Source organism: Oreochromis aureus, linkage group 20 (assembly GCF_013358895.1).
Source record: "Oreochromis aureus strain Israel breed Guangdong linkage group 20, ZZ_aureus, whole genome shotgun sequence".
Lineage (NCBI taxonomy): Eukaryota > Metazoa > Chordata > Actinopteri > Cichliformes > Cichlidae > Oreochromis > Oreochromis aureus.
Genome location: NC_052961.1, coordinates 20,713,758 through 20,739,245, shown reverse-complemented (window position 1 = coordinate 20,739,245; position 25,488 = coordinate 20,713,758). Strand labels below are relative to the sequence as shown.

At 41.1% G+C, this 25,488-nt stretch overlaps 1 protein-coding gene across 3 annotated transcripts in view; it reads left to right on the top strand.

The window, feature by feature from the left end:
- The window catches only part of scn8aa (sodium channel, voltage gated, type VIII, alpha subunit a), a 49,184-nt gene that overhangs the window by 6,840 nt on the left and 16,856 nt on the right, over positions 1-25,488 (top strand). For 2 of the 3 annotated variants that reach the window (XM_039604710.1, XM_039604711.1), the window contains exons 3-20: positions 838-956; positions 2,376-2,465; positions 2,871-2,999; positions 3,855-3,946; positions 6,831-7,052; positions 7,320-7,383; positions 7,551-7,692; positions 9,889-10,095; positions 10,186-10,467; positions 12,859-13,173; positions 14,740-14,875; positions 15,113-15,351; positions 17,596-17,769; positions 18,305-18,661; positions 19,749-20,222; positions 22,443-22,560; positions 23,143-23,297; positions 23,744-23,917. In XM_039604710.1, coding sequence (XP_039460644.1) covers positions 838-956; positions 2,376-2,465; positions 2,871-2,999; positions 3,855-3,946; positions 6,831-7,052; positions 7,320-7,383; positions 7,551-7,692; positions 9,889-10,095; positions 10,186-10,467; positions 12,859-13,173; positions 14,740-14,875; positions 15,113-15,351; positions 17,596-17,769; positions 18,305-18,661; positions 19,749-20,222; positions 22,443-22,560; positions 23,143-23,297; positions 23,744-23,917 — 3,489 coding nt within the window. The remainder of the gene's footprint in view (positions 1-837; positions 957-2,375; positions 2,466-2,870; positions 3,000-3,854; positions 3,947-6,830; positions 7,053-7,319; positions 7,384-7,550; positions 7,693-9,888; positions 10,096-10,185; positions 10,468-12,858; positions 13,174-14,739; positions 14,876-15,112; positions 15,352-17,595; positions 17,770-18,304; positions 18,662-19,748; positions 20,223-22,442; positions 22,561-23,142; positions 23,298-23,743; positions 23,918-25,488) is intronic. The other variant, XM_039604712.1, reaches the window with a different exon arrangement.

The window sequence follows — 25,488 nt, the reverse complement described above, 5'->3', positions numbered from 1 at the left end:
ATGCTGCACTGACCTATAATTATAATAAGAGAGGAAGGCTGGAGGAAGGAAGGGGGTCCAGTCATTTGAAACTGTGCTGACGTCTCCCTTCATTTAGGTAATATTGACATCAGGCGTGAGCTGTTTTATTTGTAAGTGGACGCATTCGTCATTCTGCTCTTTTCAGACGTTTATGTTATAGCAAGAGCTCAGGCTTCATTTCTGTCCAAAAACGCACAAAATACACGCGGTCATGTGACGCCACCACCGTGAGGCGCCTTACTGCCCACCTCCCCACCCATCCGCCCCGCTTCTCCTCTGTCCTCCTCCTCCTCTCCCTCCCTCCAGACTCCACTGTCGGTGTCTCTTCAGAGGCTTAATGTGGAGTGAGAGATGCCTTGTTAAAAGCACGAGGGCCCCATATCACTTGTGCAAATGCACAGTTCCATTAATGTTTCATGCAAATCGCCATGTTTTATTTAAACAATTATGAGGTTATCCACAGAAAGTGGCTCGCAAGCTCCTCTCGGTTTTGCCCATTTCCTTCCCCTTAAAGATGCCACAGTGGGCGGTGCAGCACTGAGAGTCTGGGACAACACACAGTCATCCTGCCAGCAGTTCTCACTTTATTTGCATTTGTTTAAAAGCAGCATTTTACTTTAATGACCAAATGGACGTTGTTTATTTATCATCCACATACTAGGCGTGTATGCCTTGCAGAAAATGTTTTCACGGTGTTTCAAATAGGATGACATATACATTTTTAAATATTCCTTACTATTGTTCTTTGTCTATTTATAATCTTTCTGATTGTTAACTGTCTCTCTCTCTCTCTCTCTCTGTTTCTTCTCTCCACAGACATTTATAGTGCTAAATAAAGGGAAGACAATCTTCCGTTTTAGTGCCACACCTGCCTTGTACTTAATAAGTCCTTTTAATCCGGTTAGGCGATTAGCTATTAAAATTTTGATACATTCATATCCTTTGAAATGGTGTCTAAACTGCTGGGACTGCAAAGGTTTCCTGTTTACGTGTATTATTCATGATGTGTTCTGTCTTTCTGCTCGCGCTGCTATCGACGTTTCCTGTGAGTGGAGGTACAGGAGAGAGTCGGTTTGTTACAGTCAAGAAAGAGCACAGAGGACGCCGTGCAGTAGCCATTTTATCACTGAAGGGAAAGGCTAGCACAAATGATGAGTCATCCTTAACAGTAAGCCAAGCTAGACCTCTTCGGTAAGCACATTATCGGTGCATTATCTAAGAATCCAGAATGAACAGTTGGAGGATGCACCCCTCTCTATTTAAAGCACCGTTAAAGACATAAAAGGAAACCTCAGCTGATCAGAGCTGTATGTTAATATTTTAGGTGCAAATCTGTCCGTCTATAAAAGTCAAAACATTTATAAGTTGCATAAAATTTGGCATGGTATACACAACACATATCGGTATTTATTAAAATGTAATATGAAAACAGACATGAGTGTTATGAAAGCAAAATTTATTCCAAAGTATAAATTTTTGCCTTTTTGAAATATATTTTATTTGACTTGTTTTATCTTATCTTATCTATTTGCACAAGTTAAGGGAAGTGAGCCAGCTGTGTGTCATGTGACACACGACTGTTTGGGCATCTGGTTTAAAAATGAAGCAGAACGTTTTCATTTCCTGCACAACAAAACACACTTTGGCCGTGTGGACCCCCACTGTGCCTCCCTCCTGCAGCAAAGCAACCTGTGAGTTAGTGGTGCTCGCAGATACACATGGTTTATTTAAAGATCTGTGTATATATACCAAATGAGGCAAGGTGCATAATTAAAGGTTTTCCAGTTTAGGCACAAATTAATTATTTTTATAGATACAAAAAAAATAGTAAGTAAAATAAAACAGAAATGCAGTAATGTGAGTGGCATTTAATTTTGCCCACCTGCCAAAATAAATCTACATTTGTGTATAGTGCACTGTGTAGGTCTTTGCAACTGCTGGTTAATGCTGTACAGGAATATTGTTCAAATATTTCAAAGCACAACTAATACTGAGTTCTGCAGGCGTTTAAAGCCAAGTCTGAAGTTTCCCTGGTTTCCTTTGAGTGTCAGCCTCTCTGCACTGAAAGCTTTGCACCTTTAAAATGTACTGTAGTTTTGCATTTCCCCTAAATATATACTGTTTAAATATTTAATAGCCTTTATAGTAGTGGCTACGTTTGACCACCTTCAGTTAAGTGCTTTGAGTTCATGTCTTGACTTTAACTGTTTAAATATTGCTGGCTTTTTATGCTGACTCGACTGTAGGACATACATTACCTGTATTTTTTATTGTTATGTTTCACAGTGTCATAGATGTGTGATGATGTCTGTGATTACCACTACAGTCTGCGTTTTCCTTAACATGCTCCTCACTCTTTTCAGCATGATCATTATGTGTACTATTTTGACCAACTGTATATTCATGACCTTTAGCGATCCTCCTGAGTGGTCAAAACAAGTAGAGTAAGTACACTTTATCTGTTTTCGTAGTTATATAAATGGGTGATAACAGTTTGTGTCCCTATGTTGGCACTACATCTGAGTCACAGATCGTCAGATTCTGTGAAATTTTAAATTTGGAATTTTCAAATTAGATTAAAGACTCTTTAAACCCTCTGCACAATAACCATACTATATATAAAACCTCTGTTTTCTGGAAATTTGTGTGGCTCAAATGTAACGAAGCAACATTATAGTAAAATATTAGACCGACAGAAAAGTGTTTTATCTGATTTTGTATGGTTCTAATTTTATCTAACGTCGGCATTTCCTGGGTGTTTTAACAGTTAATGAAGGTGCAGGCACTTAGAAATGAGCGAGCTTTGATCCAGCGCGGTGAACTGATTCTGTCAACGCTTTGTCTTTCAGGTACACGTTCACGGGAATTTATACGTTTGAGTCTCTTGTAAAGATCACTGCGCGAGGCTTCTGTATAGATGGGTTTACATTCCTAAGAGATCCATGGAACTGGCTGGATTTCATGGTCATTTCGATGGCGTAAGTATTTTAATTTCGATTGAGCTCTGAGTAAATAGGACGTTAAATTGGGCACAAATATGTTGTGTATTTGGGTTGGGTTAAAGTAAACTGATGTTTTAGTTATTATCCTTTTGCCTGTTTCCTATCTGATAACCCGTCTTCTGTGTTTCCTCATTTGAGCCGAGACTTCTCTGGTTTTCTCTTTGGGAATCGAAGATCTCCATCTGACACTGCTCGGCCTCCTTGACAACACCCACACCTCACTGTCATTTAGTCTGATTCATCTCCCTCTCGCCATCCAACTCTTGTCATTCACATTTTCTCTCTCAGTCGTCAGGAGCCTGCAAAATCCAATTTAATGCTCAGTGTCTTCCCAGCGACTATAAGTCACCTAGTTTACTTATTTCCATATGAGCAAACATAGCCCCCACCCCTCCCCCCCAAAAAAAGACCATCATACAAAATGTCATTGCTTCTCACAAAGCCCATCTTTGTCTGAATTGATCTTTTCACCGTTTATCTGCGTGTAAATAATAAGCTGTTGTAACTGTGGTTTGATCCTGCAGGTATATAACAGAGTTTGTAAACCTAGGCAATGTCTCAGCTCTGCGCACGTTCAGGGTGTTGAGGGCATTGAAAACTATTTCTGTAATTCCAGGTAAGACAGGATGGTGCGGGGTGGGGTTGGGGGCAGCGGGGCGGGGTCGGTGTTAGGTGTGTGTGTCTTTCTTTCCTTTTACCTTCCACCCTTCTCCTCAGTGGACAGGCTCTGTGAGTGGCGTCGTTTCCTCCTGGTTCGGTGGTGTTGTGCTCTTGGCGTGTGTGGTTTTTGTCATCGTGTTTGTTCTGTGTGTGATCCTTCCCCTATTTCAGATATATAACAGAGTTTGTGGACCTGGGCAATGTATCTGCGCTGAGAACATTCAGAGTTCTCCGAGCATTGAAAACTATCTCTGTCATTCCAGGTGAGACTCAGTTTAAACACTAAGGCTGATCCTCTCACCCTTTCCTTTCTACTCACTATTATTATAATTACGATTATGATTTTAGCGATATTAAAAAAAAAAAAATTGGAGAAAACCATTTTTTGATTTATTTTTCCTCCAAAATTATCAAAAATGGTACTAATACATTTTTGATAGGCTTTGCAGTCTCCTCTAGGGCCCTCCAAAGTGTCTGCACTCTCTTCTGCCCCAGTAGTGCTCTTGTTTCCAAGGCAGCTTTTGTCTTTAAGGAGAATTAGCTTCAACTCACGCAACTTCAACTAGCTTTTCAGAAGAAGCAAATGCCGTTACCTATGGCAAAGAAATGTGTTGTTAGAACACTGTAAACTTACAATATGCTTGTTATGTTTTATGAGAAAAGAAAAATCAGACATAGGCTTTAATCCCTGTAGTTGTTCCTAATTGGAAATTTGAGAGGATTCCTGGTAATGGGGTCCAAAACAAACCTGGTGTGAGCTGTATTTTATGAGAAAAGGTATAGCTCTTATACAGATCTTACAGAACATACCAATTACTTATGTATGAAGACTGCCAAGCCTAGTTTGTGAACATACCTCTTATGCTGCATGATGCTTTTCGGTCACTTGCTTTTATAATATTAGCCTACCAAGAGCTTGGCTGATTAATGGCATTGAAAGTTTGATTTGCCCTCTTTTTTGTTTTTTAGCTTGTTGATTGATTTTTTTTTCTCTGTTTTTATGACCTCTTTGAATGATATATCACAAAAAAAAAAGATATTTGGGAATGCTGATGGAATGGTAACGCTGACCGGACATCTGACCGGAGAACATTAAACAGATGTTGCAAAACAGCCGCTAAAGATTGCTTTCTTTTTCAAATTACACATTCATACTGAAATTTGAAAAAGTCTTCTTTGAGTGCAGACGATTTAGATATCAGTTTGGCATTTTGGGAAATATGCTTGTTTGTTTTTGGGCTCAAAGTTGGATGAGAAAATTGATACCATTCTCATGCCAGTACCTAAAGTTACTGCGAGCATCTGGTTAACTTAAAGACTGCAAACAGACTTCCTGGCTCTGTCCAAAGACAGCAGTCACCTAACAGCAGCTCCAAAGATCCCTATTTAACACATCGTATCTGCTTTTTAAAAATCTGATGAAACGCTGGTTGGTAGGATGTATTGATCTTCTAATCTAGCGTTCAGCCACAAAATTAATAACATATTTCCCCAAAATTCTGGACTCTCTGTTAAAATGCTGGTACAGAAGTAATGAAAATGGAGCTTTTATTGATTTTTATAGATTTGTTTAATAAAGCAAACAGTAATCCATGTGAACGGGAGGGCTTATTTCCAGGGAAACATATAGATCTGTTAGTTCAATTTGATCAATCTTTTCATGTGCTTGTAAATAAGATGTATGGTGATTTAAAGTGGACCTACTATGCTTATTTCTAGCTCCACGCTTTAATTCTTGGACTCTATCAGAGTTCTAGTTTAAGCTAGTCATTACTGGTTTTTTAGATTATGCTGGGGCTTTGTGTGACCCGCGAATGCATCAAGCTGTTGCATTCCTCCCTTTATACAAGCTTCCTTTTGATTGGCTGTCCCTTGCAAACAAAAGGTGGGTGGAGCTTCTGTGCATTTTGATATCTTGAAATTCTTGAAAAAATTGCCAGAAATGGAGCATTTACCTGCTTTAAGCCTGAGGTTTTTGCTCTTACGTAGTATGAACATCAGCTCCTGTAACAGCACATACGGAAATAAAGAAAATGATAATAGGTCCCTTTAAATATGAGCAGCTCCTTTTGTGTCTGGTTTGACGGAGCTTTTAGTAAGATTATTTGAAAGTCTAAATTAAGATCATAATTTATTGAAAGCTTGTAGCAGGTCAAGCCTGCTGTACGTGTAGTGGGTGAACGGTAAAAATGGGGCGTGGGCGATTCTGCTTCCATCTTTGAGTTCCTCGTGGATCCGTGCGAATGCTGCCAGAGGAGGCCTGTCTGGAAGGTAAAGCGATTTTGTCTTTAGTGAAACTGTGGATGAGACAGACTACAGGGTCGCGGTATGGGGAGTCAGTGCTTTCCTAATGACACCTTACACAAGACAGTTCAAGAAAGTGCCCACACCGGCACTGGCATTGAATTGCTTCTGTTCAGCCTTGGAGTTTAAATGACCTGCATGCGGTTTAATGCCCCCTGCCTGTGCCTCTGTCCCTCTCATGGCCTCTCGTTGTGCTGCTGTGCTCTTTTCCTTATGGATTTCCTCTCACTTATATAAAGTCTTCCCCCTCTTTTTTACTTCATCCATCATTGGCAATGAAATGCTAATTTCTTCTGTTGAAGAGCCCATTATTTGGATTTGAGATCTGTTGTAATAATCTGAAAAGAGTGGGAAGGCTCCTGAATATTTCCTGTTTGTTGTTTCTAGAGATGTTCTGTATGTAAACTCCCAGTTTTGTCCAAAATGTATTACTACCCATATCTAAAATTTATAGTATTTTACCAGTTCAGATTTTTATTTATAAAATGATCCCTTTTGTTTTAATGTTGAATTTAGTTAAAAATCCCAAATGAACATTTAGTTTTATATTCAAGTTGATGACAATACATCTATTATTTTTATTTGTAATTAAATTCAGTGGGAAGGTTTTCAAATGTAGTCTCAGCCAGATTTTTATGAATATCTTAAGATGCAGGGATTTACTGGCTTTAGTTACGGGATAAATTTAAAAAGATGAGCTCTAGTAGCAGCTGACACTCCAGAGATTAACACATGGAACATGAGGAGCTCCTGCATCACCTGTGTGGTTTGTGTATGTGTGTGTGTGTGTGTGTGTTTGCGTGTGTGTCTGCGTGCGCATGTGTGTTTGTGGCTGGCCTGCAGGCCTGAAGACCATTGTGGGCGCCCTGATCCAATCTGTGAAGAAGCTTTCGGATGTGATGATCCTGACCGTCTTCTGTTTGAGCGTCTTTGCCCTCATTGGTCTCCAGCTCTTCATGGGTAACCTGCGCCACAAGTGTGTGATCTGGCCAATCAACACCAACGAGAGTTACCTAGCCAATGGCAGTAAGGGCTTTGACTGGGACGAATACATCACGAACGACAGTAAGTAGAGTCAAGGCGTCACCAACGGTGACCTGGCACGGAGGTCAGAGTATGAGTCAACCCATATGCTTGAATGGGGAAACAATATGTCGTTTTGGCACTTATCGTGCAAAAGAAATTTGTTTCAAATGAACCGAAGTCAAAATTTCTGAGTGAGCTGGAGTCAGAAATGTTCTGAATGGATTAAGTTAAGTAAATCTCGACAGAATGTGAGCGAAATGACTCAGTTTGGCTGTTTTCCTTTCTTGCTTTTTTTTTCCCTCTCAGCCAACTTCTACTTCCTGCCTGGCCAGTTGGACGCTCTGCTCTGTGGGAACAGCTCAGACTCTGGGTGAGTTGCCTTCTCCACCCTTCAAAATGAGTACCAAGATTTGCTGTAGCTCCTCTGTGTGCTTATAGTCAGACTACATTATCAGTAAATAGTGCTGACTCATTTTTGGGCTGAATGCCCTGTTCTGTCTCTATGTGTCTCTCTCTCGCTCTCTCTCCACCCCTCAGCCGCTGCCCGGAGGGCTACACATGCATGAAAGCTGGGAGGAATCCAAACTACGGCTACACCAGCTTTGACAGCTTCGGCTGGGCCTTCCTGGCTCTCTTCCGACTCATGACACAGGACTTCTGGGAGAACCTTTACATGCTGGTAAAGCAGATGTGTCCACAACTTCAGCTTGTTTCACCATGTAACAGCCCTCAGTGCTGAAATCTGATTGATATTTGGCCTTTGGACAGATTTTATAGAAGTTTCAAAGGTGTTAATTTTGATGGACATATATTATAATTCAAACAAAGGCATCAAAAGCGTAGATAAATAAATAATGCTAGTCTGAAGTGCAATAGACTGGCTGCCTGCCCAGACTGTATCACACCTCTTGCCCTGTGACAGCTGGGATAGGCTCCGCCCCCAATAGTACAACCCTTAACTGGATAAATCAATGAAATGATTAAAAAAGGATGGTGAGTGGATGGTTTGTTTCTCATCCATTATTAGTGACAGCAGCTTTTTTAAGATTTCTTTTGCCTTTACTGGATAGTTACTGCATAGTTAGACAGGAAATTGGGCCGAGAAGAGAGGAAGAAATACAGCAGTTCAGCTGCTGCAGTTCAGCTGTGTGTGTGGGCACCTGCTCAACCAGTAAGCTAAACTGGTGCCTGATGACAGCAGTCTTTAACTGCACCACTAAAGCTGAAAAACTCCCCTCAAACTGTGAATGAACTGATTCCCTTGATCCAGAAGGATTTTTGGATAAAAACTTGACCTCACATGTCCAATTTTTTCCTTTTTTTATCTTCTTTATCTCTTTAAGCGACCCAGTTGACAGACAAACCAATCGCATGGTGGAGGTGCTTATTAGCTGTCTAGTGATTTTATTACTCTGCAGCACAAATGCCAAAAAAAGATCGTGTACCGAACATCTTGTAAGACTTCCATCTCCTGCAAAATGCTCGAGCAATATTTTGTAAAATACATCATAATCAGCAGATAAAAGTGTATTTGCTGTTATGAAATCCCCATTATTCAAAAACTGGTGGTGGCTTCTGCATTAGCTCTAGTTCACCTCCAAGTTTATCCCCTGTTCTCAGTCTCATGTGGGTACTGTGGCACCGTCACCGCCATCTGGTCTGTCTTGCAGGCTGTTCCACATTAAGCTTCCCTGAAATGGTGGAGACAGTCCTGCCTCCACGTACAAGTGGAAGGAAGGAAGCATGAAATATTAAGAGCTGAGGATTACAGTATGACCAATGCGAGCGATGAGACCTGATGAGAGCATCCTGGCACATATTTCTATTTTCACTCTCATCTTTGAAATTCAGCCTCCAACTGCAGGCTCTCGCTCATACTGTACGCCGTATGTGTAGAATAATCATTATGCAGCCACTTTTGGTTTGGTGTAAGGACATTAAGTAATAAAATGCCTTCCTATGGATCATATTTCTTTCCCAGTGCTGAGCGTTTAAAAAAAACATTTTATTTCGATATATGTAAGATTTAGTGATTTGTGCAACTAAATTGGAAGGTTTGAGCCAAATGTCCTGCACGCACTTCTCAGCAATACGTCAACTGCATGCATAATTGATGGGTGAGGATATTTGACTTCCCTACCTGCTAGAGTCCTTTTTCTCTCCTTTTTGCTGTCTGAAGACGTATTTCATTTTTTGAAGGAAGTGCATGAGTGAGAACATTTTTAGTCAAATTTGGGATCCTTTCATGATGACTGTTCGCTTGCTGGTTTATCTAAACCTTAAAATATAACTGCGCAAGAATGACTTTAACCATTGTATGTTAGCATGAAGACAAAGTGAGACCAATGAGCTTTCTCCTTTGTGTGTTCATCTGTTCAGCTGTACCTCTGCCACTCAGTCTCCTCACTTCTCATCTCCAGTGGGCATAGCGTCCAAATCTGTAGAAATAGTTTGGCTATTCACAGTGAGCGTGCAAAGTAGGTCAGTTCTTTCTGATGAACAATACAGTCTCACATGGAGGGTTTTAATGAGCACAAAGTATAAAATCATTTACTGAATTTATTTCCACCCATTATTTTCACATCAGAAACAGACAGATGAAATTGTGCGAGCTGTTTTAAGTTTGTAGATTTGACTCTTCTGTCCTCAGAAGGTGAGAGACATTTACCCTCCTCACTTGAGGCTTGCATTCATTTTTGCCCCCAGGAATGCTCAGACCAGTGTACGTCTTCTATTTCATTTCTGATGAGTCATATTAAGAGATGAGCAGTGTGGCTGACGTTGATTCTGGGGTTGAAGTCATGTATCAGATCTCACGGGTCTGCTGTGTTCTTCCTCTCTCTCCCCGGACCTCTGCGGCACTGCCTCCTAACAGACCCTCAGGGCGGCAGGGAAGACCTACATGATTTTCTTTGTCTTGGTGATCTTTGTGGGTTCATTCTACTTGGTGAATCTGATCTTGGCTGTGGTAGCCATGGCCTATGAGGAGCAGAATCAGGCAACAATGGAAGAGGCTGCGCAGAAGGAAGAAGAATTCAAGGCGATGCTGGAGCAGCTAAAGAAGCAGCAGGAAGACGCTCAGGTGAGTCTTCTGCAAGTTGAAGGCAAAACCTTTTCACGGATTGTGTCAAAATATCGTTCTGATTTCACTCACGTGGTTGTTTCTTGTTAGACGGCTGCAATGGCAACCTCTGCAGGCACAGTGTCGGAGGATGCGGTAGAGGACGATGGAGGAGGGCGTCTTTCCTGCAGTTCGTCCGAGATGTCAAAGCTCAGCTCCAAGAGCGCTAAAGAGCGCCGCAACCGTAAGAAGAAGTGGCGGCAGAAGGAGCAGGAGAAGGAGAAAGGCGACAGCGAGAAGTTTGTCAAGTCAGAGTCGGACGATGGCAGCAAAAGGAGCCGCTTCAGATTCCCCGATAACCGCCTGGGCCGAAAGTCTTCCATCATGAACCAGGTGAGGAAGAAATTCCCTTTTCTTAGCAATGATCGGATGGTGACATTTTGATTGAAAGGAAAATTTAAGCTAAACTATAACAAGATATATTCCCAGTAGTAATTTTACACGATAAACAGAATTTGCAGCTCAGGAATAAAAACACTGAATTTGACAAACTCTTCTCTGAGGATGAGTATTTCACTCGTGATCATAGTGTGATGTAGATTTTTTCACACATGTTGGGGTTGGTACTAGAAGTCTTGCAGGAAAAAGAAAGTCTAAAATCACCAACATATAAGAAAATATCTACATGGCTAGAGTAAAGCTGTATGAGGCTTTTTGTGCCAAAACGAGACCAAATGAAACTCAAACAACACACAGAATTAGAACAGATACCTTTTCATGTCTATGAATAGAGTATAGATGTCAGTAAGTCACATGGCTGCAGGAGTGGCATTCTTTCTACTTTTCATTTTCAGTATGTGAAATATAAGATTTACTCTACTTACAGAGCAGCGTGTAGTGATCAGAGATAAAGGAGCACATGTCCAGGGGCCTCGGTAGTGGTTAAGACTAGGCATAGATAGTGTACAAAGGCATGAAATGGTGTGCCTTAAAATATATGTGTGTGGATCGGCCTCATATCCTACCTCTACATGTGCAAATTCTACCATAAATGGTCGATTCAAAGGGCCTCATAATTGGCTAAATCAGAAATGAGCGCCCTAATTGCTTGGTTTCCCAGTCAAACATTCCTCTGGGATTACCTGAGCATTCATTGCAGCACTATGTGTTGCAGCAGCATTTATTTGTTTTACAGGAATCAAGCTGACTGATTTAAAGCTTGTCAAAATGACTGTGATACCACTCGCCTGAGGATGTCATTTAACGTTAGAAATTGATCTTTGCTTGCCTGAACTTGGCCTGCAGTATGATTGAGGCTCTGGTGAGGGTATGCTTTATTCACAGACAGCAAATTTACGTAGTCAATAAATGAGACAACCGGAGAAGGCTTTATGGCACTCACTAACTTGGTGACACGGTGGACTACTGACTCTTCTGCGGTTCTCTAATTCTGTATCATCTGTTTTAGATCTCTACAAGCAATGACATTCATGAAAATCTGGTAGTCTGATTAATGGGAGGTAAAACTATCAATGAAAGGAAGCCAGACATCCTTTAACAGCACACAGTTTGGCTCAGTCTTCTGTGTGCGAAGTTTTTAGTTTAGAGATTTTAGTTACAGCCGCAACTTGAAGGCGCTCACAGAACAGCTTAAAATAACACTGCTGAATACTTGGATCGCTTAATTGAAGTTAATATGTGTGTTAGTGAAAAAGTGCATTATGAAGTCAGACTAACAATTGTGGTTGCTTCAGCTCAGGAGGTAGTGCAGGTCATCTGGTCTCCAATGGATACATCGGCTTATAACTGTGTGTGAAGGTTAGATAGAAAGTGTTTGCGTCAGTGGATGATTGAGGCATGTCGTATTGGAGTGTTCAGATAGAATAGATGGGTGTGATATCAGAACCTGTCTATCTGCCATTTTACTCTAAGTCGGAGCATCATTACAGATAAAAAGATTCCTCTCGTTGACTACCTCACCATCAGTTTCCTCTTTCTTGCGCACTCGTAGGTCAACGGTTCCACAGAGATGCTCGCATTTTCCTGGCCACTTTTTCTGGATATCAGCTTTTGTGCTGGAAGTGGTGTGCGCCTCATTTTGGCCTGTTTTTGTGTGTATCCAATGCTGATGTATGAGGCCTCATATTCAGAATTATTTACACAAATCTTTAACAGGGAGCAGTCCTGCTGCTGTGCTTAGACCGTGCTCGAGCTTTTAATTTTTTTGTGTTTTATGGAGAAGTATTCAGCTGACGGTTTAACGAGGCCTGCGGGCCTTATGTAACGCTTTTCAACACATCTGTGAAAATCCCTCATGTGACATGCAATGGTTCCTTTGCGCTTTTCACTCATCTTCTACACAACCAGAGGGCTATTGTCAAAACATTTGATTTCCCGTGAGCTAGCATACTTTGTGTAGAGCTAAAAAAATAGCTGGTTCAATGCTAGCTACATTCCAGATTGTTGCTGTCATGACTCATGTTCAGATCGCGCTTGTCTCAGACGCCTGTATCTCTGTCCTGTGTGTGTGTGTGTGTGTGACCTTGACACTGAAACATATCACTAACCTAATTATCTAGTTCTTGTTTATTTAGTCACACAAATGTTCCAGAAGAATATGACTCCTCATGGGAAGGAGCCTTTGCTGCATTAAATTTCCCACAGATGTCGGCTTTCATCTTGTCCTCTGGAGCTGATGACAAGCAGTGTAAAAATTATAGCACAATAGGTTGTAATTCAGAATTCCTCTTCTCATCCTTTTTTCTACTTCCTTCCTCCCTCCAGTCTCTCCTGAGTATACCGGGCTCGCCCTTCCTCTCACGCCACAACAGCAAGAGCAGCATCTTCAGTTTCAAGGGCCGCAGCAAGGACGTGGGCTCGGAGAACGAATTCGCCGACGATGAGCACAGCACCGTCGAGGAGTGCGAGGAGCGGCGAGGCTCCCTGTTCAGCCCGTACAGGCGGAGCAGCTACACCGGCTTCCACGGCAAGAGGAACAGCACGGTGGACTGCAACGGCGTGGTGTCGCTCATTGGCCCCGGGCCCGGTGGACGCCTTCTGCCTGAGGTGAAAATAGATAAGGCAGCTACTGACGAAAGTGTAAGGAAGTCAATGAGTAGACCTATCTAGGCATGGCCCCCCTCTCGTCCGTTACGTTTCTTTCTGGCTCTCTATCCTCTACTGTCATCTTTGCAAGTCCGTATGTATCTCTTGGCTAAGCGCTCGCGCCTCCCCTCCCCCAGCCCCTGCAGTGTATGCTGCCCTCCAACTGTAGGCAAAGGATGGGAAAATAAACATGATTATAGCATTTATACTTAAACCAACCTTTCACAAGTTAGCTTCATACTCGGTCTATCAGTGACTTCCAGGCAATTTTATTGTTTGAAATGAATGATGACTGTTAATGTTTTGAATATGTCAGTATCAAACTTACAACTCATAAAGTACGTGCACTCAAAGGCACCAATCAAACAAACACGATTTTATCATTCAGCTGCTCACTAGTGTACAGATCAGAGAAAGAAGTAACGCACAGTTTTGTGTTTTAAGTTCCCGTTCACACACTAGCAGTAATGAAACAGTTTTTGTTAACAAATGGCATATAATGATTGGTTAACATGCTCCAGTGTGTTGATGTGTTCCTCCAGGCATCCAGGTCCTCTGCTAGCCTGTGTGGGTAGATCTGCAATAGAAGGCGGAGGGAACAGAGGGGACCAGCTCTATAGAGCCACAGACAATTTTATCTGCTTCCCTAATTCCCTGATTCCATCCCAGAGTATATGTATCTATCTATCAACATAAATATATATATATATATAAATATATAAAAGTAACACACCATCCTATTAGGGTTTCATAAAATACTATAAGAAATGAAGGAGGGCTGCTGTCCTTGTCTGTCTATACCTTTCTATGTTTTCCAGTCTCTCCCTGGTCAGCATTAGCAAATTAGTTGTGTCTCATTCTAGTTAGCATGGTAGATTTAAACCCTAAATTAGAACAAGCATGATGTAGACAAACCAAACTTTGGCTATGATGTCTGTAATTTCCTCTCCTTCTCTTTGACTTGGAGCATGCTCATGCATGACAACTGGATGAATTTGAACTACCTGCCTTCATATGACCTATTTACAATGCTCTTGACTTGATGGTTGCAATATAAGTTATATGGTTTCAAAATAGGAAGATACAGTAGCATCAATTTGCAAGTTTATGTTAAAAATGGCCAGATTTGGGAGACATTTTGTAAAATAACCTCATGATTATATTGCAATGGCAGCAAAGCCTCCATTATTGCATGACGGGACTGAGAATGCATTCATGCAGAAGCAGTTCTCCTCGCACAGTGTCTCACAATTCATTTATTATCTAATTGGGATGAGCTAATTACATTCAAACACAATTAGGTCAAGTAGCCCTAGACCACTGCTCCCACTTTGGCTGAAACCTGCATGCATTTACAGCATACACACATCTTCCTTGAAACCAGCATACACATAGACGAGAATGAAACGTGCCCTGCCCCCCACCCCAAAATTTCTGATCCTCGACTACTTTTTCCTGCCGTTGCTGTCGTGCACTTCCCTCCGCCGGCCACCGGTGGTGATGTGGGATGGTGTTCATGTCCTCTCCATGGGTGCTTGATTCTTCCTCTCCTCCTGACAGCCGACTACTGAGGTTGAGGTGAAGAAGAAGCTGTCGGGCTCCCTGATGGTGTCTGTGGACCAGCTCAATACCTCCTTTGGGCGGAAAGAGCGGGCCAACAGTGTCATGAGCGTCATTACCAACACACTAGTGGAGGGTACTGCCACTTTAACCCAGCTATTTAACCTGCTCTCTCATTATTCTTTAACTAGGGCTGCTCTTCATTGTTTGATTAGTTTGACATGAATTTCCTGCTTATCTGCTTTGCATATTCAAAAGTACCAGATACATACATTGCATAAAATTTTTTTCTATCCTATTATACCATTGCATGCAGTTTGCTGAGCATGCAAGTATGTTTGGTTTTCATGTATGATCCGCGCTATGTCTTCAGAGCTGGAGGAGTCTCAGCGCAAGTGTCCCCCATGCTGGTATAAGTTTGCTAACACATTCCTGATCTGGGAGTGCTGCCCTATGTGGATTAAGATCAAGGAGATTGTGAACCTAATAGTCATGGATCCCTTTGTGGACCTGGCCATCACCATCTGTATCGTCCTAAACACCCTCTTCATGGCTATGGAGCATTACCCCATGACCTCTGACTTTGAGGATATGCTGTCTGTAGGAAATCTGGTGAGTGGATTTTTTTGTTGTTGTTATTTTTATCTGGTATTCTTGTAAATGATCTTCTCTGCTTCTTCTCAGTAGCTCACAGAAAGGTGTTATTTATGGGACTGTAATTGACAATGCTTTCATTGGCCGTTCTGAGATGAAAAGGGGAAAAAAAACATCCCCGAACCCCTCGCTGCTTCCTAGAATTCGTGGATTTTTCTTTACGTACATGCACACACATGTTCCAGTCTTCTTCTCCCGCCTCTCTCGCTGTACTCTGGTTCAGTGGATGCGCCTGCTTCTCTGCTGGTTGGCTGACTGGTTGGAGGGCGGCGTTAATATTTCATGAAGGCTGATCGATGAGCTCTTCTAAAATGGTGCCTAAATAATTTCTGAGACCTGGTTGTTTTCATTAAAAGCTTTTTTTTTCTTTAAGAAACTGAGTAAATCAGAGTACCTGCACAATTTCACATTAGTTAACACATATTGTTATACGCTCTTTTATATACAGTTTTGTGTGTACGTCTGTTTGGTATTAATTTAAAATTGAAAAAGCAGTGAAATGTGTTCTTTGCCAGTTGTGGTTCATAAAAATCTACTTGAAAAGACTAATGGGTGGTACAGGTGGAGGTTTCTAGGTCACCTTGATGCAATATGAGTCATCATCCTGCGCACCAATGAACACACAGTCTGACAAACTCACGAGGGTGTATACAGGTCGATTTGTATGTTTTTTTGGACAATGATGCCCGAGTTCACACCACCCAAGTGAACTACATTCAAAGAATCAAGATGTCATGGAAGTGCAGACTTTCAGCTTTAATTCGAGGGGTTTGACTAAAGAACTACATTAACTGTTCAGGAATTACATTTTTATACACAGCTCAAAAGTAATTTGACAACTATGTGGCAAATAATTTCATGGCCGCATGAGGCTTGTTCCCTCGTTATGTAAGATTATTTTAAATTAAGCACATAAAAGATCAGGAGTGTTGAACTTGCATTTTGTAGCTGTTTGCTGTTGTCCTCAGTATGAGGTTGATGTTAGTGAAGGAAAACAACCCATAAAAATCTAGTAAGAATGAATGCAGTGTTAACTCAGCAACACCAAAAGACCACAGAAGATAACCGAAGTGCATGATGACAGAATTATTTCTATGATTAAAAACAACTTCACAACATTTATTTCAATTAAAACAAAAACTCTCAAGGTAGTATGTGTATCACACTTGAGGTGTACAGAGCATTCACAACAAGGTGTAAACCACAGGTTACACTCAAGACAAGGAAGGAAAGATGAGACTTTGCCAGAAAACATCTAAGCGTTCAGAATTTTACTTAATTTTTTTGACAAATAAACTTGTAGTAGAATGAGAAGGACAGAAACACCTCATGATCTGAAGTACGCTACACCCTCTGTCAAACATGGTGGAGGCAGTGTTATGGCATAAGCACGCACGGTTGTTAGTGGAACTGGGTCACTAGTGTTTGTTGATGATGCGACTGCAGATAGAAGTTGCATGCTGAATTCTGAAGTGCACGACCAAAGGTTGCAGAACTGATCAGGCAGCACTTCAGAGTGTAAACCGATAAACCAAGAGTTTCTCAAAGCAAAGAAATGGGATATTCTTCAGTCAAACTAGTAACCAGATCTCAGCCCAATAGATCAAAGGAAAAATTAATGCAGAAAGAGCCACAAACCCACCTGGCCTAACAGAGCATATCCATGATTTATAGACTAAACCCAATTAATTTGAAGTCTCTGAAAATAGGGGACTATAAACATAAAGATATCTGTAATTTCTAAAAAAGTTAAAGCAATATTTGATCTAAAGCTGAAAGTCTACACTTCAGTCACATCTTGGTTGTCTTATTTAAAATTTACTGTGGTGGCGTGCTGAGGCAAAATGACAAAATAAGTGTCATTGTCCAAAAACATGTATGGCCTACATGACTGTATGTTCGTTATGTGGTCTCTGTGATTGAAGGCAGCCATCAGTGATCTATTAAAGATGAGAACAAACAAGTGCCGTTTTATCCTCAGTGACTGCAGAGCAGCTGCCACACGCACGGACATTAACTAGATGTGCTTCCTCTGTAAATAATCTATATGTGTTTAAGTTCAATAGCAGTAGCTGAGAGTACTAACCTAATGCATTTTTCTGCAGAAGAAATATATTGCTTCTTTTACTACTCATTATGCTTTACATTCTGTTATATGTGCTTAGAAGCCAAGTTAAATGTGTCCTCCTTCTCGCATGTCAGGTTTTCACGGGGATCTTCGCAGGAGAGATGCTTTTCAAGCTTGTAGCTATGGATCCGTACTACTACTTTCAGGAGGCCTGGAACTGTTTCGATGGATTCATTGTGACTCTGAGCTTAGTGGAGCTGGCTCTGGCTGACGTGGAGGGCCTCTCAGTCCTGCGGTCATTCCGATTGGTAAATATCTATCTTTGCCTAGAAAAGTAGAGTTGAGATTGTATCATTGCATCATGTTGTTGTGTGTTATCATGCACATTCTGCACATCGAACAACACTTTTCCACTGATGCAGTGTCAGTGTTTAATCTAGAGCTGTTTGCACATATTTAACTCTTCCAAAAAACAAAAACAAAAAACCTCCCAAAAACTGGCGTATGTGTCAAAAACTCACAGCATCGCAAATTCTCTGTACAAGTCTGAACCACTGACGTGGATATTTGAGGGGCTACTGCAAGATATACACCAGACTGGCAGATCTCAAACAGGTTCTCAAACCTGTCGGAAAGTGGGCTGTTTTTCGATAAGCACGAAGACAAAACTGGCTCTGCATTGGTACTGCATCTGAGGCAAACGAGGCAAAAGTAAATCTGTGTTTATTTAAACATTGCTGTATATTTATGCTATTTTTACTCTGCTGAATCGAAGCAACAAGTTCGTAAAGATGGGATGTTATGACTAAAACATAATCCTCCTACTCTTTCCTCCCACTTCAGCTCAGAGTGTTTAAGCTGGCCAAGTCGTGGCCCACTCTCAACATGCTGATCAAGATCATTGGTAACTCAGTGGGAGCCTTGGGAAATCTGACTCTGGTGCTGGCCATCATTGTCTTTATCTTTGCTGTGGTGGGCATGCAGCTGTTTGGGAAGAATTACAAAGACTGTGTGTGTAAGATCTCTGCTGAATGTGAGCTGCCCCGCTGGCACATGAATGACTTCTTCCACTCCTTCCTGATCGTCTTTCGTGTCCTGTGTGGTGAGTGGATCGAGACCATGTGGGACTGCATGGAGGTGGCCGGCCAGGCCATGTGCCTAATCGTCTTCATGATGGTCATGGTCATCGGTAACCTGGTGGTGAGTGTCCCATGTTGTTAGCTGGAAACTGTTAATGGGAGTTCACACATGACTCAGGTGCACCGTTCTTGACACAGTTTAAAAGACGTCCAGAAGGTAAAGCAAAATGAGTGGACGTTTGAAAACTTCAGGCAGAATTCAGTAAAGTATTTGGTATGAAAACTGCACTTCTATTCTTTGTTACTTCAATAATGAAGGTTTAGAAGCTCTGTAGAGTTACAGGGAGGAAGACAACAAGCCTAAACCTTTTACACATGACTTTCACTACCAACAACTAGCTGTGTGACTGTTAAAACACACGTAAGTCTACTTCGGGCTTTCCGCTCAGGGTCCCGATGCAAACTCACATTACTGTTGCATAATTCGTAGCGTTTGGACCATAAATAAGGTCTATGACTGCGACATATGACATCAACTTTTCTTCCATTTTTCCTTTATTGGATGCCTCATTTGTACCGCACACTTGAATCACAGTTATCTCACTGACTAAAGTTAATCAATGGAATCAATCCATCAATGGAAATAATGGACTTCAAGGTGCCCAATGAAAAAAAAGCCTCTATTAGCTCTCTAGTGTAATGCGGTCAGAAATTGAGAATTTAGCACTCAACATCCGCTTCCTTTTTTCTTTTTCTTTTTTTCACACCTAGGGTTTTATTGAGGTTTTATATGAATATAAAAACAGTTCATTAGCATCACAAGTAAAACAGGAAGAAACAATGCGTATGGAATATTTGATATTCATAGCATATTACACTGTATGTAATGTGGAAGACCCGCATTCTATCACTTGACCAGCAGGGGGCGACTCCTCCAGTTGTAAAATAAGAAATGAATGTATAGAAGATTATATAAAAAGACCCCCCTTTTCACTTTATTACTTCATAGATTCATTACCTAATAGAGCTCATAATGTCAGTGTGTAATTTAATCTTCAATACAGTAAATGTTAAATCAGAGCATGGCATGATTTAGGGTGTGGCTTGTAAATCACGAGGTGCTACCTTACAGGTGTGCTCGGATTCCCTCTTGCTTCCTTCTAAACTGCTAATTTTTTATGTATTTGTTTTTCATTTACTCTTTAAAGGTTTTGAACCTGTTCCTTGCCTTGTTGCTGAGCTCATTCAGTGCTGACAACTTGGCGGCGACAGATGACGACGGTGAGCCGAACAACCTGCAGATTTCTGTCATGCGCATCAAGAAAGGTATCGCATGGATAAAAGCCAAGATGCGATTACTGGTGGCCAGTCTGCTGAGGAAACCACCGATGGAAGATGAGCAGAAGCCGTTGGAAGACATGTACGACAAGAAGCTGAACTGTATCGCTAATCACACTGGCGTGGACATTAACCGTGACCTGGACTATGCCAAAAATGGTAACGGCACTACCAGTGGTATTGGCAGCAGCGTGGGCAAGTACATGATCGACGAAGACCACATGTCCTTCATCCACAACCCAAATCTGACCGTTTGCGTACCAATAGCTGTGGGAGAGTCCGACTTTGAGAACCTCAACACAGAGGACTTCAGCAGTGAGTCAGACAATGAGAACAGCAAAGAGGTGAGTGAAAACAGCTAGGATAGGGTCACATGAAAAAGAAAGCACGTCCTCTTGCAATTCTGTGATCCTGATCAGGTTCTAAAATGAAGTACATACAACCTGATTACAAAACATGACATATTAAACTGTTACATTATTTAGCATAGATTAAGCCAAAATGCAGAAGCACTGTGTGAAAAACTAAGTGCACCCTTACTGCTTTCGTAGAAATTAAGAGGATAAGCAACAGCTGGGTGCTTATAATCAAATGCACTTGATGATCAGCATGTGTGAGTTCATCTAAAAAAGCAGGAGTTTGCTGGTCTGGAGCCTTCAGGTGTTTGTTCAAGGGGGAAAGACATCATCGTTACATTACTACAGATCTTAGAGGAGCAACTGTTGCTGCCCATCAGTCTGGGAAGACCATTTGCCATTTCAAAGGCCTTGTATCCAGTCCTACAGTAAGAAAGCATTCAAGTGAGTTGCCAATCTTGCCAGGAGTGGATTTCCCAGCAAATTTAACGCACAGTCAGACTGTGGAATACTAAAACTGCAAAAAACCCAAGAGCCACATCTCAGACTCTACAGATCTAATGTATGTTAAATGTTAAAGTTTATGGCATTAAAATTGGGAAAAGACTAAACAAATATGGCGGTTTGGAAGGTTTGCCAGGAGAAAGCCTTTTCTCTCTAAGTGAACATGGAAACACAGCTTAGGTTAGCAAAGTCAAATCTAAACAAACTACAAGACTTCTAGAACAATGACAATTGGACAGATAAGACCACATGACCTGGGCACCTTGCAGTCACTGAATCAACCATGAACTCATTTACTGAAGTACTCTGGAGTAAAATGTGAGGCTGTCTGTCTGACAGCTAAAGCTTGGGTGATATTGGGTCATGAAATAGGACGATGATCTCAAGTAGCTGCAACCAAAAGGCTGTAAAATAAGCAAAACAAGGCCCACTCAAGTCCAGACCTCAACTGCATTGCAGTGCTGAGGCAGGATCTTAAGAGAGCTGTGCATAAATGAACCCACGCAGAACTCAATGAACTGATGTAAGATGATATGCCTCTCATATCACAACGACGTGAATGACTGATAAAATCATTCAGAAAGAAATTACTTCAGCTTTAAAGTTATTATGACTATTGAATTGTGGGGTCTACTTAGTTTTTCACAGGACTGCTTAGTTTGTATCAAATAAATAATGACATGCTGTAATCTTTTATATGTATGCATCTCAGGTTGTATTTAAATAGTTATTAAACCTGGTTATGGCAAATTTATCCCATCATGTCCTGATATATAAAACTGTGAAAATGAAAGAAGGTGTACTTTCTTTTTTAACATGACTGCATATCTTATTCAGGGTGATTTTACTAAAAGAAAGAACAGCATACAAGGAAATATGTCCATGATATTCAAGCCCTTTCACTGGTTCCTAATTACATTGTCAATTTGTAAAATCTGATGCTCCACGTGTTGTTTTTGTTGTGTATAATCCTCAGCTATCCAACACTGTGCCATTTTCTCTCTCATGGCAGTGAAACTCTGGGTGTGGCTGGCCACTCTATGTTGCTCAGACACTAATATAACCCCATTACTCAATAGAGCCATCTAGACTGGCTTGAGCAGGCAGGCACTGCGGATGAATGGACGCTCTCTGACGTATGTGTTTTGATGAAATGCATTTAGAAGACTTTCAGAGCAGATTATCTGACATTTGATATTCCATTTCAGTGTTCAAACGGATGATAGGTGATGTTCAAGGTTCTTATGAAGTCCATTACAATATGAAAAAAAAAAAAACACAGAAGAAAAAAACAAAGATCAAAGATTTTCCATTTAAAGATAGAGCTGATGTGATTTAGAAATAACATTTCCTAAGGCTCTAAGAGGCATTATGAGTCCATCGGTTCTTGGTACTGAAATAAAACATGAAAAGTTTCTGTAGTTTGCATTTTTGTATGTTTGTTTCTATGCTTGTGAGATTGTTTTTCCACGTGTCTGTTTCTTAATGTCAGTGTGAATTTTATTTCTGTAGCACATTTAAAAGCAACGAGTTCTTTGTAAAGCAAACAAGATCAAATCAATAGATCGATAAAGTAAATAAAACAAAAGAAAATATTAAAAAAAAACCAAAACAAATAGAATAAACTGTGATTAAAAACATAATTAAAAAAAACAAGACACCACCACATTAACAAAATGTGCTTATGCGTCTGCTTTTCTTTAGCTGGATGACACCAGTTCTTCGGAGGGCAGCACCATCGACATCAAACCAGACGTGGAGGAGGTGGTTGTGGTGGAGACGGTTGAGGAATACATGGAACCAGAGCCATGTTGGACAGATGGTGAGACCACTGCTTCCACACCACCCATTACCTCCACTCCACAACACAGAGACTCCCCAGGGGCTGGGTGGAAACTGTAGGGCACCAGGGTTGAAGGGGAGCTTCATTATAAAATATTATTTAACCATCTGTCTATATATCTAAGGTTTTAATAAACTTAAGTGCATTTATAGATACATTTTATATTGAACAAGAAGACAAAATGCTGGTTATTTTTGTTATTTACAGTTCATCCAGAAAGTAATCACTGTGCTTCATCAAAGTGAATTAAATTCATTTTTACTTCAAAATTCTTTGCAAATGTATTAAAAAATGAAAAACACAAATATAACGTGTTTGCACCCTATGTTAGATAAATCTAAATCCGCATGTGAAGGCTCAACTTGGGCAAAGTTCCTTGGGTGGGCAAAGTGAATACAAAGACATGCATTCTGGGAATTGCAGTTTGAAAATGTAAAAGCTCTTTTAAGATTTTACCAGGAAAACATGTTGAGACCTCAGACTCGAATCTCAGGGCTGGTTCATTCCATCTTGTTTTGGCTCAATACATCTGATGTTGTTTCTTCTCCTGTGCGTCCTCAGCGTGCGTGGCCAAGTATAAATGCTGTGATGTTGACATCACTATGGGATGGGGGAAGAGCTGGTGGTTCCTGAGAAAAACCTGCTACCTGATTGTGGAACACAACTGGTTTGAGACGCTCATCATCTTCATGATTCTCCTCAGCAGTGGCGCTCTGGTAAGGAGGCCTATGTTAGCATTTGCTCACACTTAGGCAGACTGTACAGTTGAATAAAAAGAGAAAATGTTAAATTCAAGAATTCCACATACTTGAATCGATGAGTGAAGCATATATTTTAGCAACTGGCAACTTTAGCAACTTGTGACATTAAGGAGGTAACACAAGCCTATCAGTGGTGCGGTTAAATGGGATGGGAGAGGACGCAGGGAGTTTGGTGAGTTTGTTAAATGTGCCAAATACAAAGCACGGGTCTGCTGCAGATATATAATTCTTGTGGACTTATTTACAATTTTCTTTCTTCCTGTAAATCACAGTTAGGATTCAGCCGTCGGCTGGGCTGTGGTGCCGTATACAGTTTCATTAGAAGCATCGTTAATCATCTCATGCAATATTTCTGTCACCGTCTTCTCTCTGTAACTAATGTGTTTCCTGTTTCTCTGTAGGCCTTCGAGGATGTGTACATTGAGCAGAGGAAGACCGTTCGGATCATTTTGGAGTATGCTGACCGGGTGTTCACCTACATTTTTATCCTGGAGATGTTGCTGAAGTGGGTTGCCTATGGTTTTGTCAAGTATTTCACCAATGCCTGGTGCTGGCTGGACTTCTTCATTGTGGATGTAAGTCTGGCTCTTGTTCCCTCCAGTGTGAGCTGCAGACTAGAGTAGTCACTTGCTCGGCAGCCACACCCTGGTTCCACAGCGATAGGGTGCAACAGAAACTCATGCAGGCTCTTGATCAGCAGTATCAGTATCAGATATTATATACACCAACCAGCCAAAACATTAAAACCGACAGGCTGCAACAACCATGTGATCTGCAACGCTGTTTAGGTGAGTGGAATATGTCAAAGTGCCGCCCCCCTGAATGATCAGTGTTATTCACCTCACCTAGCAAATGCTTTTAATGTCCGGGCTGGTCAGCGTATGGCTTGTACCCTATTGTTGTTGACTGGGTGTGGTTAGGTTTGTAGGGTCAGGGTATTAACTGAATATCTGCTTCGTGGATTGCAGTAGGTGAGAGGATATCTCTTTTAACAGTAATTCCATTATACAAGGACAGTGTTTTACAAGGCCGCGCTGGAGTCTGTCCATATTGAAGGCACACATGCCTGAACCACCTTTTACCACTCCATCAAGCAGCTATTCACATATTTTACTTGGTTTATCACTCTGAGATGCTTGAATATGTGGAATAATTTTCTGCCTCTCAAACAAAAAACTGCTCATGCTTAGCGCCGCAAACCTGCCCGCATGTTCTTTTTTTTCAAAGTGAAGTCACACACAGATATTTGGGAGTATTGATGACAATGCAAATTAGAATCAAATCAGAGCACACCTAACTACTACAATAGGTGTGTAATCACCTATTGTAAGCAGGTGTGTAATGATTACAATCATATTCAAGTCATGCTCAGAGCAATGGGAAGTGTCAAAGATGTGTTTTTGTTAAGCTGTCTCTGCCTGTGTTTCTGACCTTTATCCTCTCTCTCTGTGTACTGCTGTGCTCCTCGTGTCACTCAAGACTGAAAGTCCAGAACAGGAATGATTCTCCGGTCTATTCTGTGGAAGCTACACATGTAAATAAGATTTAAAGGGGACCTATTTATCCTAATTTCCTACTCATTAGTTTTTATTATTAGACTCTTGTGGAGCAACTGTGCATGAGTCACAGAATAATCTTTATTTCTCTTTATACAGGGCCTAACACAGCCCTTCAGTTTATCTTCCATCTGAAACTAGCAGTTTTGTGCTGCTTTCCTCTTAAAGCCATTTTCCTCTCGATTGGCTGCCCCTCACAAACAGAAGGTATAAACAGTAGGCGTGCGGGGGCTGCTGTACTCACAGCCAGAGCTGTGTGCCTATGCTTACAGTCATCACATTGGGCCAAGACTAGAAAAGGTCTGAAAATGAGTGTTTAGAGCAGTCACAGGGATTACTTCCACATAATCCCATTTTCTGAAACTTTGGCCATGTTCAATATGAGCTTTCATCATTATGAAAAAGGGAAAAGATAACAGGTCTGCTCTAATTTCAATGCTTTAAATTTTATATGAGATAATATTAGATGCTTCTGAGATTTCCAAATTCAGTCTAATGGGGGATAAATAAGGGTAAACATCTGGATGTAAGATGCCTGAATGATTTGAATTTTACATGTTGATTCAGGAATTAGTCAGCACCGGGTAACA